The sequence below is a fragment of the Drosophila kikkawai genome, chromosome 2L (genome assembly GCF_030179895.1).
Source record: "Drosophila kikkawai strain 14028-0561.14 chromosome 2L, DkikHiC1v2, whole genome shotgun sequence".
NCBI lineage: Eukaryota > Metazoa > Arthropoda > Insecta > Diptera > Drosophilidae > Drosophila > Drosophila kikkawai.
Genome location: NC_091728.1, coordinates 20,363,069 through 20,378,385, shown reverse-complemented (window position 1 = coordinate 20,378,385; position 15,317 = coordinate 20,363,069). Strand labels below are relative to the sequence as shown.

The 15,317-nt window shown below is 43.6% G+C and overlaps 4 protein-coding genes across 5 annotated transcripts; 2 read left to right on the top strand and 2 right to left on the bottom strand.

Moving 5' to 3' along the window:
* Positions 1–777: 777 nt before the first annotated feature.
* Positions 778–6,091, bottom strand: LOC108072593 (serine/threonine-protein kinase 11-interacting protein). 2 transcript variants are annotated; one of them, XM_017163805.3, is made up of 9 exons: positions 5,918–6,091; positions 5,638–5,756; positions 3,875–5,563; positions 3,695–3,815; positions 3,368–3,636; positions 3,126–3,311; positions 2,753–2,815; positions 1,517–2,452; positions 778–1,450 (listed from the first exon to the last, which is right to left on the bottom strand). In XM_017163805.3, exons 2-9 carry the CDS (start codon positions 5,726–5,728, stop codon positions 993–995), a joined length of 3,813 nt encoding a protein of 1,270 aa, XP_017019294.1. In that variant the 5' UTR covers positions 5,729–5,756; positions 5,918–6,091; the 3' UTR covers positions 778–992. The 2 variants fall into 2 exon arrangements, with proteins under 2 accessions (XP_017019294.1, XP_017019295.1); XM_017163806.3 differs by lacking the exon at positions 2,753–2,815.
* A 443-nt stretch (positions 6,092–6,534) lies between these two features.
* On the bottom strand, positions 6,535–7,500 carry Grx3 (Glutaredoxin 3). Its single transcript, XM_017163680.3, has 3 exons — positions 7,201–7,500; positions 6,883–7,145; positions 6,535–6,816 (listed from the first exon to the last, which is right to left on the bottom strand). Exons 1-3 carry the CDS (start codon positions 7,408–7,410, stop codon positions 6,639–6,641), a joined length of 651 nt encoding a protein of 216 aa, XP_017019169.1. The 5' UTR covers positions 7,411–7,500; the 3' UTR covers positions 6,535–6,638.
* A 272-nt stretch (positions 7,501–7,772) lies between these two features.
* On the top strand, positions 7,773–10,466 carry Nnp-1 (Ribosomal RNA processing protein 1 homolog Nnp-1). The gene has a single exon (XM_017163828.3). The coding sequence runs from the start codon at positions 7,907–7,909 to the stop codon at positions 9,962–9,964; it is 2,058 nt and encodes a 685-aa protein (XP_017019317.1). The 5' UTR covers positions 7,773–7,906; the 3' UTR covers positions 9,965–10,466.
* A 3,333-nt stretch (positions 10,467–13,799) lies between these two features.
* Positions 13,800–15,024, top strand: LOC108072514 (phenoloxidase-activating factor 2). Its single transcript, XM_017163684.3, has 2 exons — positions 13,800–14,056; positions 14,122–15,024. The coding sequence occupies exons 1-2, from the start codon at positions 13,841–13,843 to the stop codon at positions 14,971–14,973; spliced, it is 1,068 nt and encodes a 355-aa protein (XP_017019173.1). The 5' UTR covers positions 13,800–13,840; the 3' UTR covers positions 14,974–15,024.
* The last annotated feature ends 293 nt before the right edge of the window (positions 15,025–15,317 follow it).

The window sequence follows — 15,317 nt, the reverse complement described above, 5'->3', positions numbered from 1 at the left end:
GCCATCGGGTTGAGATCTGTCATCCCAGCTGCTCGCTCCTCCAGCTTCACCTCTGCCGATCAGGTGATCATCAATCAACAATTAAAATGAACTTGATGAACTTGTGCTTCCCAGATCCCTGCGCACGCTCTCGTTTTCGCTATTGGAGTGCTGTAAATATAAGAAATAAAGCTATGTAAAATTAAATTAAATTATAGATAAGTTTTTAAGAAAAACTGAGTAAGCCGTTTTGTTAAACGCAGAAATCCCAATGCAGAACAGCTTTCCGAATTGAATTTCATGCGTTTTTGGCTGAGCTATAAATTATGGCTAGATCGACTTGGCTGTTGATGCTGATCAAGAATATATATACTTTATAGGGTCGGAAACGTCTCCTTCACTGCGTTGTAAACTTCTGACTGAAATTATAATACCCTGAAAGGGTATAAAAATAATTTATAATAAATGTCACATATCTTAAGAATATCTTGTAAAAGTTTCACATAGATCGTAACCAAATTGACGAAGTTATACGTAGTTGAACCGAGGTCGTTTGGTGTTCCATGTATGAGCGTCAAAAAGTTTAAAGCGCTCTCCTGAAAAGTTCGATTTTGAACTATTTAACACAAAATAGTTTAAGTGTTGGGTTATTCTATGGTATTTAATTTAAATAGCTAACTTTAGCCACATCAAATTTTTGAAAATTGCCCGTTTTGCACCGAATTAACCTTACCCCTAAAACAAATTCAATTTATATTTACCCCATATATTGTATACTCTGATAACATTTGTACATCATTTCAATTTGTAAATATTGCAGAGGCTTTAATAATTAATAACCATCATTATTGTACATTACATTCATTAATACATATATACACTTGTTTTGTAGTAAGCACCATGTCTCATACATTAGCCTAGAAAACAATTAGATAAAGCTTATCGGATGTAGATAACATAGTCCATTCAAAAGGATGGCGTAGGGATCTAGCCTAGAGTTGGTCCCTTCTTGGCTACGTTCCCGAGTAGCTGAATGGCACACCAAAGAGCTTCTCCCAGCCCTGGCCAATGGCATTCAAACAGCGTTCGGCGTTGTCATGGGTTTCGAAGTCCAATTGCCAGATCTCGCACTTATTTTCCGTATCGTCAATAAAGTTGATAAGATACTTTTCGTTCGTGGCAGGCTCCACATCCACCAAATTGCTCATGGGCTGACTGAGACTTAATTCGGGTATGGCCTTCTCCGGACTTTTCTCTGAAAGCCAAGCGAATTTCCCATTCCCTGAGAGGTACAAATGAGACTCTGTGATGAGAAGTAAGCAGGGCACAAAGCTCTTCTTCTCCTGGTCACAACTCCACTGGCAGCTCGGCAGCAAGGCACACATCTTTAAGGGCTCCCCGAATTCCACAGATTGTAACTGATTGGGAGGGGGTTGTATGTTCAATTGGGTCTGCTCTGGTAGAGGGTTTTCTATAAAAAAAAATATACATTTTAGGATTTTAAATATTGTTATATATTAAAATGCAGTACACTTACGTTGCAAGCTAAGAAGCAGTCTTTCTGTTCTCAGCATATCGTGAAGAAACAACGCAAATACTCCCCAATCCTTCAAGGCAAAGGACAAACCCATTTTCCAGGGCAACAACTCTATGGCCATTAGCCGATCCAAGGGCACACACACCACCTGCCTTAGCCACTTGGACACATCATCTTGGGGCAGTGCAAAGACCTCCATGAGGTATAATTTACTGGTGGACACCACCACAATCCCTTCTCCTGTGGCCTTGGTCAACTCGTTGTAGATGTTACCCTTGGCCAGCCACGTAAAGTGCTCGCCTTGCTCCTTGAACTTGCTTTGATAAAAGTAAAGCTTCAAGCGATGATCTATCTCGCCAAAGATCCTATAGTTGAATTTGTAGGGCTGAGTGGCTTCTGCTGAATCAATCAGCTTCTTGGAGCTGGACATCAGTAGATTCGTTGATTGGAAGACGGATTTGAGGCCCGAGAGGCTGCCATTGGAGGCGGCTTCAGGGGGAGCCTCTGTGAGCTGCTTATCCTTGCTCTGCTGCTCGTAGCTGGTGCATATGCTGTCCGTTACAGAACCCGAGGAGCTGCTCTCTGTCAACTGAATGTGGGCCACAGCGGGAGCGGAAGTAGCCGCTGCTGCGGGTACCTGCTCCGCCCTTAGTTGTCCAAACTCTCGCTCGATGAAGCTCTGCGAATGCCCGATAGCATCTGTCTGAGGCTCCATGGAGGTCTTGCGGCTAGAACTTTGCACGCAGTTGGGATCTAAAACCTCTATGCTGGACTGGCTCGGATTGGAGATAATGTCCACATCGCTCTCGTTGGCCCGAAACTCCAGATCGCGATCTGTGTTCGAGCTACCCACCACGGACTGGTTGGAGTCGAAGGAGCTCTGCGAGTTGCTTATTTTCGAGCATGAACTGCTCTCGTTCAAGGAGTTGGCCGAGCCTGGGGTGGGGGAAGAAGAGGTTAATACATCATATTTATCTTTATTTATTTGTTTTTAGCAAATTTGTAATGGAAGCAGCATTGCTTAAAATTTTAAACAAAGTTTAGCAAATTTCCCGTTAAATGTTGGCAATTTTTGTTAGTTCCAAAGCAAATATGATTGATTTTATATATATCCGCAATTATAATGAAAAATATATCTCATATGAGGTAGCCTGCTGCTTCCCATAACCATAAACAAAAGGCCAAAAGCAAATTGTTTGTTAGGAAATAAAATTATATACTAATTGGCATATTAACTTCTTATTGCGGTCCTACGCTTGGGTGTATTCTTAGCGTTTGATACCCTGCTTTGGCTGGCCACTAAAGGGTGTTAATTAAGTTTTTACATTACAACCATTTTTTTTTTGTTATTGATTCCGGTTGGTGGGTGAGAGAAAAAGTACAAGGGAACAATGTAAATATACAGAAGTTAGATTTGGTATTTGCCATTTCACGATTTGTGTTTGCATGCAAAAGAAAGAAGAAATAAATACAAATTAAATAATAAATGCACAGTATTAATGTCCAAACTTAATCTTAAAAGTATTAAAGTGCTGTAACTGTAAACCATAAACTTGGCACTACACAATAAAAGTGTTTAAAATGCACCACAATTTGTCTAAAGACTTGCCAATGCTGTTGTTATCCTCCTTGTTGGCCGCCACCACAGGCTGCTGCCTTACTTCCACCTCCTCCACAATCAAAGCTGGCGAAATTTTTGGCTCTGAAGCCACTTCCAGTGAGGCTTTGTCCAAGGATGTGGACAAGTCCGTGACCTCAGCCACATAGACGCTGCGGCAATCGGGACATCGTAATTCTAAGAATTGAATCAAGTTTTTAAATGTAAATAAAACATAGACATAATAGTCTTACCCTCCGTTTTATATCGCTTGTTCTTCTGCTCAATGGTAAACTGTATCAAGCAATTCACACAGCGATAAATGGTTATGTTCATTTCGGTGAGATCGCGCTGAGCAAGAATGTCGCGCAGTTTCTTTTCCAGTTCCTGACACAATGTATTTTCCACACAATATATACGCTCCTGTTTATCCTTTCGCATTGTATCAAAGTTAATTCGCAAAGTATTCGCCTTCAAGCGCTCACATGACTCTAGAATTTTCAGACTCCATTTGGTTTTGGTCCTAAAAAAAGATCTTTTTTAAGAAAATATTTATTATTATTATTTATTTTTCCACTTACCGTTCGCTTAAGGTATCCTTTTCGCGTATAAAATTCGAGGATATGGTGAGGAACAAGGCCTCGCTGGGCTTTTGCTCATGATAGACAATGTAAGTCTCTTCGTCGGGCTCCGCCTCAGATACTGCAAAATATTATAAAAAATATTATGTTCAGTTTCAAAAGAGACCCCTAATGTCTTACCTGGATCTTCATCCTCAGCATTATTCGAGCTGCTTGCATATAGATTTAAAAGCTCCGAGTGCTTGTCAAGCAGTGGCTCCTCCGGAGCTTCAACAGAGGTACTTTCAGTGCTTTCGTACTTGGTCTCGTCACCCTCGTCGCAGGTCTCGTAAATAGTTTTATCAGCAGACTCCTCAGCTTCCTCCTCCGACTTGATGGGCGTCAGGGTATTGTCGATATTGGAACTCACTTGATTTGTATTTGTCGGCGTGGAGCTTAAGATCCCCGCCGACGGTGAGGTGGAAAGCTCACTGAAGAACTCGTTAAACTGCTGGCGTGCCTCTTTGCGCTCCGCCTCGGTGGGTTCGATGCCCAGCATAAGTTCGGCTTTGCCGGTCTTCAGCCACTCGTTGCCGTAAGTGAGGCGCAGCGTTTCGATTTGTTTCTTTGTTTCCAAATGCGAGGAATCGGTTGTAGTCTCCGGCCTGATGGCCACGACTTGAACCTTGGGAACGATGACATCTTCGGGCTCTTCTGACTGCTCCTCTATTTCCACTGTCCGAATGCGACTAGAACTTTTTCTGCTGATCTGCGAGGTGTCCATGGCCTCCGACTGCTCCGCCTCCGAGGAGTAGTCCTTGCCCCGGATCGAGATGGAACGCTGAGAGCCAAAACTGGAGAACTGGGAGCCATCGCTGGTGTTGATTGAAGCACTGGAGCTGTTGATGGATACGGAGCAGCTCCTGGGCAGTCGATGGTTATTGAGCGAGCCAATGTAGCGCCACTTTTGGCTGCCTGTCAGGCTCTTCTCCGCCTTTGAGAGTGGCTCAAAGTCTAGTAAAAACTTGACTGAGGCACAGTTCTTGTGCAGATACTGGGCCGTCGCCTGCCGATGCTTCGGGTGGCAGGCCATTGGATTTCCCTGTAGGTTCAGGATGGTCAGCGTGACCACGGCACTCAGTGGCAGCAGTTGCGAGTGCTCCAGCAGGCAGTTGTCCGACAAATCCAAATGGTTCAAGGCATCCAGCTTGGCCACATCTAGCAGCTCCTCCACATAGTTGTTGCTGATGTTCAGGAGCTGCAGCCGCTTACAGGCTTCCATGTGGAACTGCGGCACATGCGTGAGGCAGTTGTAGCTTATGTCCAAGGTCTTCAGATGCGGCAGCCACTTGATGGCGGCCACGCTGGTCAGCTTGTTGTGCCTCAGGCTCAGATGCTGCAGATGCTGGGCAAACTCCAAGGCCGTGTCTACGCTGCGCAAGCTGTTGTAGCTGAAATCGGCCGATTGCAACTCGTTCCACACGAAGCCATTGGAGTTATCGCCGCCGCAGCGCGTGATTATGTCATCCACACTGGTCAAGCTCTTGATGCAGATCAAATGCTGCAGCTGGCCACGCAACGGCTGGATGCCCACCACCTGGCCAATGTTGATCTTGTGCACCTCCAGTCGCCTCAAGGCCCTGAACTTGGCTATGTCAATGGCGCCCTCGAAGTACAGCTCGCTGGGAAAGTAGGTCAGCTTGAGCAGCGTTGTCTTCTGCACAAAGTCGTGCAGCAGCTGGAGGTCGGGGAAGACGCTGGACTTGGCATTGATGGATTTCACCACCTGGAAGGAGAGCTGCTGCTGCTGGGAAAGGGAGCCAGCGCCAGCGCCGATCTCAGTGTCTGCAATCAAAGTGAATGAGTCGTTCAGCGCCCTCAGAAGGGAACCTGTGGAGAAACACCGAGGAAACCCATAATTAGTAAGCGAATGTGGATCAGCCACGGCCCGCATGCTTCCGCACCTGATAACGTTAGGGTAAACTCCGAGCTTAGTATTTTGTCGCCATTCTGGCGCATCAGGTTGGCCAATTCGGTGATTTTCTGCGGATCCATGATGCCGCCACTCCCATGCGATGAATTACTGAAATTAAATGAATTCCTAGAGGTAAAACTAGATTTTTCGGGCAAATGCGTTGTGCACCAGATTCGAGTCTCAACACTAATATACACTAATGTCTGCAGCCGTGGAAGACAACAAAGAAAAATATGCATGACGACGTTAGGCACGTCATATTGACGCACCAGCTCTATATTTATTCTGTGGTTTGCAGCGGCAGCGGGATCATTGTTTTCCGTCCTTGGGTCGTCTGTGTGGTCGTCAGAAGCGTAGAATTACTCTACTTTATTCCACTTTTACAATGCAAAAAAACGTACGTTCGTTTGTTATGTCTCTTCTTCTTGCTTATTTTGGCAGTCACAGGCAAACGGCCTAGGGGTGGTGGGGCTGTTAGAGATGACACTATCGATTAACACAGTTTAGAATTAAAAAACTATCGGAAATGAAATAAAAATACATTTATTCGAATCTAAATTATTCTGGTCATGATACAATTATAATTATATCATGATTCTGGACATTCCCTTGATGTGAGAATGACTGACTGTATGGGAAGAGCTGTTTTCAGTTGAAATATAGACCCGATATTTTCAGTAATTCAGTACCCAGATTATGTTTAATTCTATTATTAAAATTTATATTAAAATAATATAGTTGACTTCATTTTTACCAATTAAAAACCAATTTATTTTGGTTTTGATTGATTTGATATGATTTGTATGCCCTCGCCTTTGAATTTGGGTGTACATTTATGGCTTGCTGTATATTTATAGATGAATACAAGAAAATATCGCTTTCAAAATACAGTTTTTTTTTTCGTCTTTATTAATCCATATGAAAAATCAATGGACTTAGCAAAATAGTTTGTTCCTGATTTGTGGTGTCCTGAGGGAGAGTAGGATGGAATCAACCCTTAAGCGTTGCTTCGAGTTCATTGTTAGCCAGTAATTCCTTGATGATGTCCAGTCCGCCAATCAATTCGCCCTTGACATACACCTGCGGGTATGTCGGCCAGTCGGAGAAAGTTTTAAGGCCCTGGCGCACCTCTTCATCGCCCAGGATGTCGAAGGTTTCATACGGCAAACTAATACAGAAATACAGAGTTTCCAGTTAATAAAAGGTGAAATACAATGGACGCCCCAAACCCTACTTTGTTTCGTTTACAATCCCGATAAGCTGCTTGGAGAATCCACAGCGCGGGCCATTCCGGTCGCCCTTCATGAATATCATCAACGGAGCCGTGTTGATCAGGGCCTTTAGACGATCCTCCAGAGTTTGACCAGTGGCCGCAGCACTGCTGGCACTCTCGGCCAATTTCTTGGATTTGCTACTAATGGCTGCAATGTCCACACCATCGACGCGGTCCACTGCCGAGCCCTTCGCAAAGAAGATGACTGTGGGCACAGCTTCGATCTGGAGTAGTTCTTATGGTTAGTATGTTTTCTCTGTGCACATGAAGGTAACTCACTTGATGCTTCATGGAAATCTCTGGAAATTGTTCGGCATTTAGGCTGATGAATTGCAGTTTGTCTCCTGTTATCTTGGACAGCTCCTCCAGCGCATCTTTTACCTGACCACATTGCTCTGCCCAGTCGGCGGCAAACAGGGCCACGGTCGTCTTGTCCGCATTTATGCGCTTCTGGTATTCCTCGGCTTCAGTCACGACCACAACGGGCATTTTATATTGTATTTAAATTAATTTACCGAGAAAAATTGAGTAAATTGAAAAAAAGCAGGCCGATTATCAGCTGTGATTAGTGTTGTAAAGTGGGTTTTGCTTGGCAGTGTTGAAAAACTCAGCTTACAGTATTTTTATGTGCAGACCGTATTCCATTACCTTTCACTTGCAGTATTTTTGAGTGTGTTAGAATAATATTTATTTATTTAAATTATGAATTAAATATGATATAGTAGAATTGAATTAAAATCCTGTAGCTATATTATTAAATTAATTATTTCTTTCTGTTTTTAAACAATTTATTTGCCATATTGGTTTATTTTGTTTTATTATCGATCCGTTCGTTGATATACAACTCAAGGCAGTATATTTTTCAGCTGCCGGCGGAATACCCTAACGGCTAACAAACGGTCACGCTAGCTGCAACACGTGCAGGCCGCATTCAATACACACAGCACAATAATTTTTCGCAAATTAAAGTTGAATTAACAGAACTATGGTAACGCGCAAGAAGCCAGTCAAGCGCAGCGCCGAGGCGGCGGCCATCGACAACGACGAGGACGAGGCGGCAACACAAGCCAAGGTGCCCAAGGAGGTGCTGGTCGTGGCCCAGGAGGTCAAGATGGTGCGGGCCCTGGCCTGTAACGATGTGACCCAGCGGAATCGCCAGATCCGCAAACTACGCAAGTGGTTCAAACTGCGGGCCAGCAGCTCGTACCCCTTCAACGAGGACGACTTCATGCGGATCTGGAAGGGTCTGTACTACACCATGTGGATGTCGGACAAGCCGCTGGTCCAGGAGGAACTGGCCGAGCAGCTGGCCCAGATGGTGGACAGCTTCGGCGGTAACACCACCTGCAGCTTGGCCTACTTCAGTGCATTTATGCGCACCATGTGCCAGGAGTTCTTCGGCATCGATCAGTGGCGCATGGATAAGTTCCTAATGCTTGTCCGTCGCATGCTGCGGTACATGCTGCGGCTGCTCAAGCAGAGCAAGTGGTCAGCGGAGCTGATCAATGCCTTCAACAACCGCATGCTGCAGTCCGTCCTTTCCGAGCAGCCCAAGAGTCGCGGCCTCACCATGCACTATCTGGACATATTCTTCGAGGAACTGGCCAAGGCGGCCGATGGCGAGATCACTGCCGCCCAGGTCAATATCTTCTTGCGTCCTTTTGTCACTTACCTGGCCACGCAGCGCGATCCCAAGCTGGTGGCCCAGTGCCGGACAAGAGTGCTGTACCACCTGCTGTATCAAAGCGACCTGGGCCGTGAGTACAGCGAGAAATACAATGCCTGGAAGCTAATGGGCTTCCCCACGGCCTCCATTGATGACATTGAAAAACTGGACTCTGGCTTTGATGAGGAGGAAGACGAGGTCCAAGCTGACGAAGAGACGCCGCGGACCACTTCGCTAGATCCCCGGGCGGGCAACGTGGACGTGCACATGCCAGAGCTGCCCCTTAACGCAGATTGCGTACTTGATGAGCTGCAGACCCTCATCCGCACGAATGACTTCAACAGCAAGAGACGCAAAGCCTTGCGCAAGCTAATCCAGATTTTCGAGACCTATAAGGGCGGCGAGTTCCCACTGGGTGTGCGCACCATGCCAAAGGTGGAAGGCCAGACTCTGGCCGAGATGGTAGAAGAGAAGGTGGCCAACATCGAGAAGATGGAGGACGAGGTCTATGGCACCGGAAGAAAACTCAAAAAGCTCAACAAGTCGAAGCGCAAAAAGCTTCTGCAGTCCATCAACTTTGAGGAGGTGGACGAGCACAACTATGACGAGATCATTGGCAAGGCCTTGCCCCCGGAGCTGCAGAAAAAGGTCAAGCATAATGCAAAGGTGCGTTCCAGCATCAACAGTGCCTGGGTGGTGGAAAAAGTCAATGAATCCGATGTAGGAGACAAAAAGGCGGAGGTCAAACCGAAGGAGAAGAAAGCGAAAAAAGACCAGCAGCTCAATGCCAAGAAACCAGAGCAGCAGAAGACCAAGAAGGCAGAGCTGGCGAAGCCGAAGAAGGAGCAACAGACCCAGGCCAATAAAGAAGAGCAGTCCCATCCAAAAATAGAAGAACAGCCCAAGAAGGACGAGCAGCCGAAGACTGCGACACCCACGCCCGAAGTTCAGCCGGAACCGCAGACAAAGGCTGCAGGACTGAAGGATAAAGAATCACCCAAGACCACCCAGAAAGCAGCCAACGGCTGGGACGCCCCCTTGGAGGCTGGAGAGCAGGAAATCTTCGTTCCCTCGCGAAAGCAACAACTGAAGCAGGCCAACACCAAGCTGCTGCAGAAGTCTACAAATAAAACGCCCGCGGCGCGAGCTCAGTTTGCCACTCCACAGCCGGGGGGCAGCGTCAAACGGGTGAGGATCATGACCAAGTGCAACAGCGAGTACACCAAGACCGACTACAACCGCCAGCTGAAGCTGTCGCCCCAAGTACCCTACGACGCTGACCGCTTGCCCGGTAAGAGTGCCCTCAAGCCACATGTTCTGCCGGGCCCAATTCATCCTAGTTTCAAAGCAAAGCGCCTCTTCAACGACACTCTGTGACATCGCATGGAGCGGGCGGGAATGGGGCTGGGACTTGACGAGGATCAGGAGCATTAATATATATATATATAATAATATATCCCCAGAAGTGCTGTACTCCGGCTCTCCAGCAGTTGTCATCATCGCATGTTACGGAAGCACTTTCAGCTCTATGAATTGTCTTTGGAGAACACGGAAACAGCTCTCCTCTGCACAAGCATGTCTTATGGGGGTTCCATATACAGTCCTTATTATATCCTTGATTTGTGCGCAAGGCTTTCTTCCAAGAACTTATAACCCTTATGATATAAACACTTTTATATACAAAAAGAATGTATATTGCTTTTTGCTGCTTGTATACTTTTCTACTTTTATGAGACCCGCATAAGACATCCCCTAACCTCTTAGTAGATACAATTAAATCTTAATGTACCATTGCTTGTAGGCCATTTTATGTTCAAGCTATCCTCCAAGTTGATATTGAAATAAAAGCAAACGTAGTATATGTAACATGAGATTCAAAGTACTTGAGTTGATCGTATTTTAAAGGCAGCTCGGTAAGTATTCGATATGACCTTGCAAAAGGTATGATTTAGGTAAATAAAGAAGACATGCGACCCTTTAAAGTATATGTATTCTTGATCAGGATGAACAGCGGATTTCTTCAATGCATGTCCGTTTGTTCGTCTATGCGTTCCTCCGCAGGTAATATTTTGTTCCTTTACAGGTAGTACTTTTTCTACTACAGGTAGTTTATATGCCGAAAAAGGCATTTGCATTATCATTATTATTTGATCAGTTTTACTTATTTTATTTATGTTATAATAATAAGAGAAATAATAATACGACAAAAAAATATAAGTTCGTGTAGCCGAATCTTATATACCCTTGTACATGGTAATAGGATTAGGGACTGAATCGAAAATCGATCATAACTAAGCCAAAAATGCATTAATTTTAATTCGAAAAGCTTTTCTGTGATACTTTTAAAAAGGTTAACAAATCTGCATACTGAATCAAACTTTTTTCTTGAATTAAAATTTTGGCCAATTTTTGAAGATTTTAACGATGTAACCCCTTATAAAATTTTCAAAAAATGTTGAATTTTTTTTTTCTTGCAGACAAGGCTTAATCGACTTAGCTGTTGGTGCTGTTCAAGAATATATATGATTTATAGGGTCGGAAATGACTCCTTTACTGCGTACTAAGCTCTGACCTAAATTATAATGTCCGGCAAGGGTATAAAAATCATTATATTGCAGTAATTTGTATTGTCCGGAAATATGTAAAAATAATGCAAAAGTCAAATTAATGAACATGTAAATTAATTTTATAAAAAATCACACGAGTTTTTATTTATTTAGTTAGGAGTATCAACGGTCGGTAAATGTGTTTGTGCTTGTTTTTTTGCGCTGCTTTAATGAAACATTTTTTTGGTACATATTATATACTATGTAAATAATCGATGCCTTTCTAATATTTACAAAATAAATTAGGAGAAACTGGTTAACATAATTTCTTGTGATTTTTGTTTAAAATTTTGACATTATCTGTTACGTTTTCATGTAAAAACGATGTTCTAACTCACTCAGTCCCACTCAATGTTTCCTCGGTAACTTTTGAGACTTGAGTTTACAGTTTCTGTTGAGTATTCCTGATAAACCACTCGTTCCACCTACCTTTGAGCTGGCTCAATTGCATTTAAGAGAGCCATTCCGATGCAATTGGTAAGGGAGACCGAATTGGCTCACTCAACACGAGAGTTCTCAAACTGAATTCGGTTGAGAAAATCCTTGCATTGAGCGTTGACCTGAGCCTAAAAATCCTTGAATATAATCTCGATTTAAAATAGAATAGCAAGATGAGAATGTGTTCAAGCTGCGACTTATTTTACGTACTTAAACCAAAGGTTATACGACTTATCTTGATTTTATTGTATTTCTAGATTTAACAATCAGTTTTCAAAATTTTCTAAAGCTTAAATAAAAGCTAAGACTAATTTAAATTAAACAATAGGTAAACAAAAATAACTTTTGAACATTTATTTGTAATTCCTACTTTTCCAAGACAAGGTCTATATTACAAACCATTTAAAATTTACATGAAATACTAAACTATATTGATGTTTTAAATTACCAATAAAGCCATAATAAATATATGACTTAAATACAATATTTTGTAACAAATTCTTGTCTCACTTAATCAATTTATTTATTTTCTCTCACTCATAAAGCTTTAGCTAATTGATTTATATTCTAAAGCCCAACTAGTTATATTTTATGTATTAGCCTTGCAAAATAAACTTCCTATCCTTTCAATTGAGTTGCTATAATAAATTTCCAAAATAATTGAATATTTGCCAAAGCCCGAATCCTGGAATGAGCATGAGATGTGCGTATGTGGTGGGCGCGACATGTTCATAAATCTGTATAATTTGATGGCTTGCAACAATATGACTATGTGCGGACAATAACAGAATTCATTTCCTCGAGGATAACATCTGTTCCGAAGTGTTGCAACACGATTGAACAAATTAAGTTTCGTACGGGTACGGGACGGGGACGGGGAGAGAGCTGGGACCAGGACCAGCAGGCACAGGACACGTTAACTTTCTACACATTTGACGCGTGTTTTGCCTGGCTTCCTTCTGGTGTCCTTCGTCCTTCAGCTGGCTCCATTGGATCCCATACTTCACAACTCCTGTTGACAATCTGTTTAAGTTGCGTAAATCTCAGCCAAACAAGTAAGTGCAACAAATATGTCCAAGTACACACACACACATACTCACCCCCAGCACTCCGCATGAGTTGTGTGTCTATCGAACTGCAAGGAATCCATTTCAATTCCCGCCCGCCCACTGCCTCCAGTTGTGACGCCCTGTCGCCACCTTGTTTCCCTCCGAGTGTTGTATGCATGTCTTGTGTATTAAAACTTGTCGAAATTTTATTCAATTTACGTGCACTTAGGCGACGATTGTGCATTAAGATATGACGCAAAACTCGAGCCAGTGCACAGCTGATCCAATCCACCTACAGCATCCTCCGTCCCCATCTCCGCCTCCGTCTTATCCGAGTGCTCCGTAATAGATGCGGATACGTGTTGGTGTCGGCAAACTGAGGCAAGATACATCTAAGTAATTGAGCCCAGAATGGCTACCCTGTGTTCCCATGGTGCCAGTACGTATTTACATACGAAGTATTATTTATATACGGATATGCAGATTTTAAAATAGTTTTAATATAATTGAATTTTAAATTAACATCTAGCAAAGGAAAATGGGTATTAAAATACATTGAAAATGTACATGTAACGATATATTTATGTATATTAAGATTTAAATACTTTACTCCATACTTTTAAAAGGTATTTACATTTATTTCAATTGCACTTTTAAGCAAATTTTTTTGTGATGTTTTTTATATTATATTTATATATTTTGGATTATTTTAAAATAATATTTGTTATTTTGTGCTTTCTAAGTTTTATATTCATTCATAGGCTTTAATAAAAGGGTGCAAATAGATAGACTTATAGTACCCATTGCCAAAACCAAGTATTTGATTGCTCCTGGCAGTGGCGTACATATAATTTTAATATGATTTATTAACTTAATTTTCTTATCTTTTATTTTTATACCATAAGTTTATTTCTTTTTTAAAAATTAAGGGAATACAACTTTGTTAAATTTTGTTTACCCCTTTTTAATGCTCTTTCAGACGTCAATGGCTCCGGGTCCAGCCCCCTTTTCCCAGCCCAATGCCTATTTTTAGCTCTTTAATGGGTCGCAGTGGGCGCACTTAAATCTATTTTTACCCAATCAAGAAGAGGTCTATAAAAGCCTAAGCCAGAATAGGAGGTAAAGTCAAATGCACCTGATCAGGGACAGGCTTAGCTGCCATGTGGCTCCCTAAGATTGTGGCTCTATCGCTCCTTTGCTCCGTAAAACCATCGCCAGAGGCCTTTCGAAACTGCGGACAGGACAAGCAGTGTGTGCCGTATGAGCAATGCAATGAGGGCTTGTACGTCGACGGAAAATTCTATGCGGATCGGAGTCGAACAACGCTGGATGAGAACTGTCACTATATGGAAAAGTGCTGTAATAACCAGGATACTGTGAGTATGAAGCATTTTAAATGGTTTCTATATAAAAGATTTCTAAGATAAATTAATACCAACAGCTTCCCGCACCTTTACTTCCTCAAGAAGTTCAAAACTGGACATGTGGCGGCCGCCATGATCTCTGGTATTATCTGCGGCCACTGGGCTACAAGCAGCAGGAGGCGAAATTTGGGGAGTTTCCTTGGCTCACGGCCATCTACTCCAAAGAAGGTTACCTGTGCAGCGGAGCTCTTATCACACCAGTGGCAGTGATCACAACGGCCCACTGTGTGCAGAACGAGAAATCGGAGAGTCTGCGCTTGGTGGCCGGGGAGTGGGATGCTGCCGTGGAACTGGAACCTCAGCCGCACCAGGAGAGATCGGTGATGGAGCTATTGCTGCATCCAAACTATACGCAAATACCGTTAGTCCACAACATAGCGGTGATCCTGGTGGCCCAGGATTCTCCCTTTTGCCTCAGCCCCAATGTCCAGCCCATTTGCTTGCCGCCTCCGAAAATGGTGTACAACTACAGCCAGTGCTATGTGTCCGGCTGGCAGAGGAGCGACTTTGGCGGAAAGGCTATCCTGCCCAAGCGATGGACTCTCTACGCCCTGCCACCGGATCAGTGCAGGGCCAAGATGCGACTCTCTGTTTTGGGGCGGCGGCACTCCCATAATGAGTCATTATTGTGCGCGGGTGGCGACAAAGGTGACTTTGTCTGCGGGGACGTTGAGATGGCCGGGGTGCCTCTCATGTGTCCCCTTCCCGGTCATGATGACCGCTTCCTTCTGGCCGGTCTGCTGGCTAGGCCGGTCCGGTGCGATGGGACCCAGTTGCTGGGCATTTACACGAACCTTCAGTTCTACCGGCAGTGGATCGATCTGAAGCTAAGGGAAAGGGAACTAGACATAAGGCACTATATGGTTTAAGCTGATCGGAACAATAAATAAATAAATATTCCAAGAATATATATTCCTAAACACATTTATTTTGCCAACTTCCATGAATAACCAAACAGTATTGTTTATAAAACGACAAAGCCCAGGTGTAAGGCCTGTACCTAAAGTTCTCTCCATTGAGTAAACCCAAACTGCAAAATCTGGCGAATTGCCATGATCACATTACTTTTTCACCTCAATTTGGGAAGCCGCATGACCAGATGGTTGTTGCTCCGGCTTATAAAAGGGCCAGAGCTGGTGTTGCCAGTAACACACCTGGTCTGGACTCCCAAATGGGCAGCCAAAGATTCTGTTTGCTGGTGCAGTTTCTGGGA

What these genes read in the sequence shown, in the direction of transcription:
- LOC108072593 (XM_017163805.3), bottom strand. Translation starts at nt 5,728, where the DNA reads ATGGATCCGCAGAAAATCACCGAATTGGCCAACCTGATGCGCCAGAAT. An exon ending in TGCTGAGGATGAAGATCCAG is followed by an intron (nt 3,816 to 3,874) that starts GTAAGACATTAG and finishes AATATTTTGCAG; the next exon opens with TATCTGAGGCGGAGCCCGAC. An exon ending in GCGTAGGACCGCAATAAGAA is followed by an intron (nt 2,453 to 2,752) that starts GTTAATATGCCA and finishes CCCCCACCCCAG; the next exon opens with GCTCGGCCAACTCCTTGAAC.
- Grx3 (XM_017163680.3), bottom strand. Translation starts at nt 7,410, where the DNA reads ATGCCCGTTGTGGTCGTGACTGAAGCCGAGGAATACCAGAAGCGCATA. An exon ending in AGATTTCCATGAAGCATCAA is followed by an intron (nt 7,146 to 7,200) that starts GTGAGTTACCTT and finishes GAACTACTCCAG; the next exon opens with ATCGAAGCTGTGCCCACAGT. An exon ending in GGGATTGTAAACGAAACAAA is followed by an intron (nt 6,817 to 6,882) that starts GTAGGGTTTGGG and finishes TTTCTGTATTAG; the next exon opens with TTTGCCGTATGAAACCTTCG.
- Nnp-1 (XM_017163828.3), top strand. Translation starts at nt 7,907, where the DNA reads ATGGTAACGCGCAAGAAGCCAGTCAAGCGCAGCGCCGAGGCGGCGGCC.
- LOC108072514 (XM_017163684.3), top strand. Translation starts at nt 13,841, where the DNA reads ATGTGGCTCCCTAAGATTGTGGCTCTATCGCTCCTTTGCTCCGTAAAA. An exon ending in GCTGTAATAACCAGGATACT is followed by an intron (nt 14,057 to 14,121) that starts GTGAGTATGAAG and finishes TAATACCAACAG; the next exon opens with CTTCCCGCACCTTTACTTCC.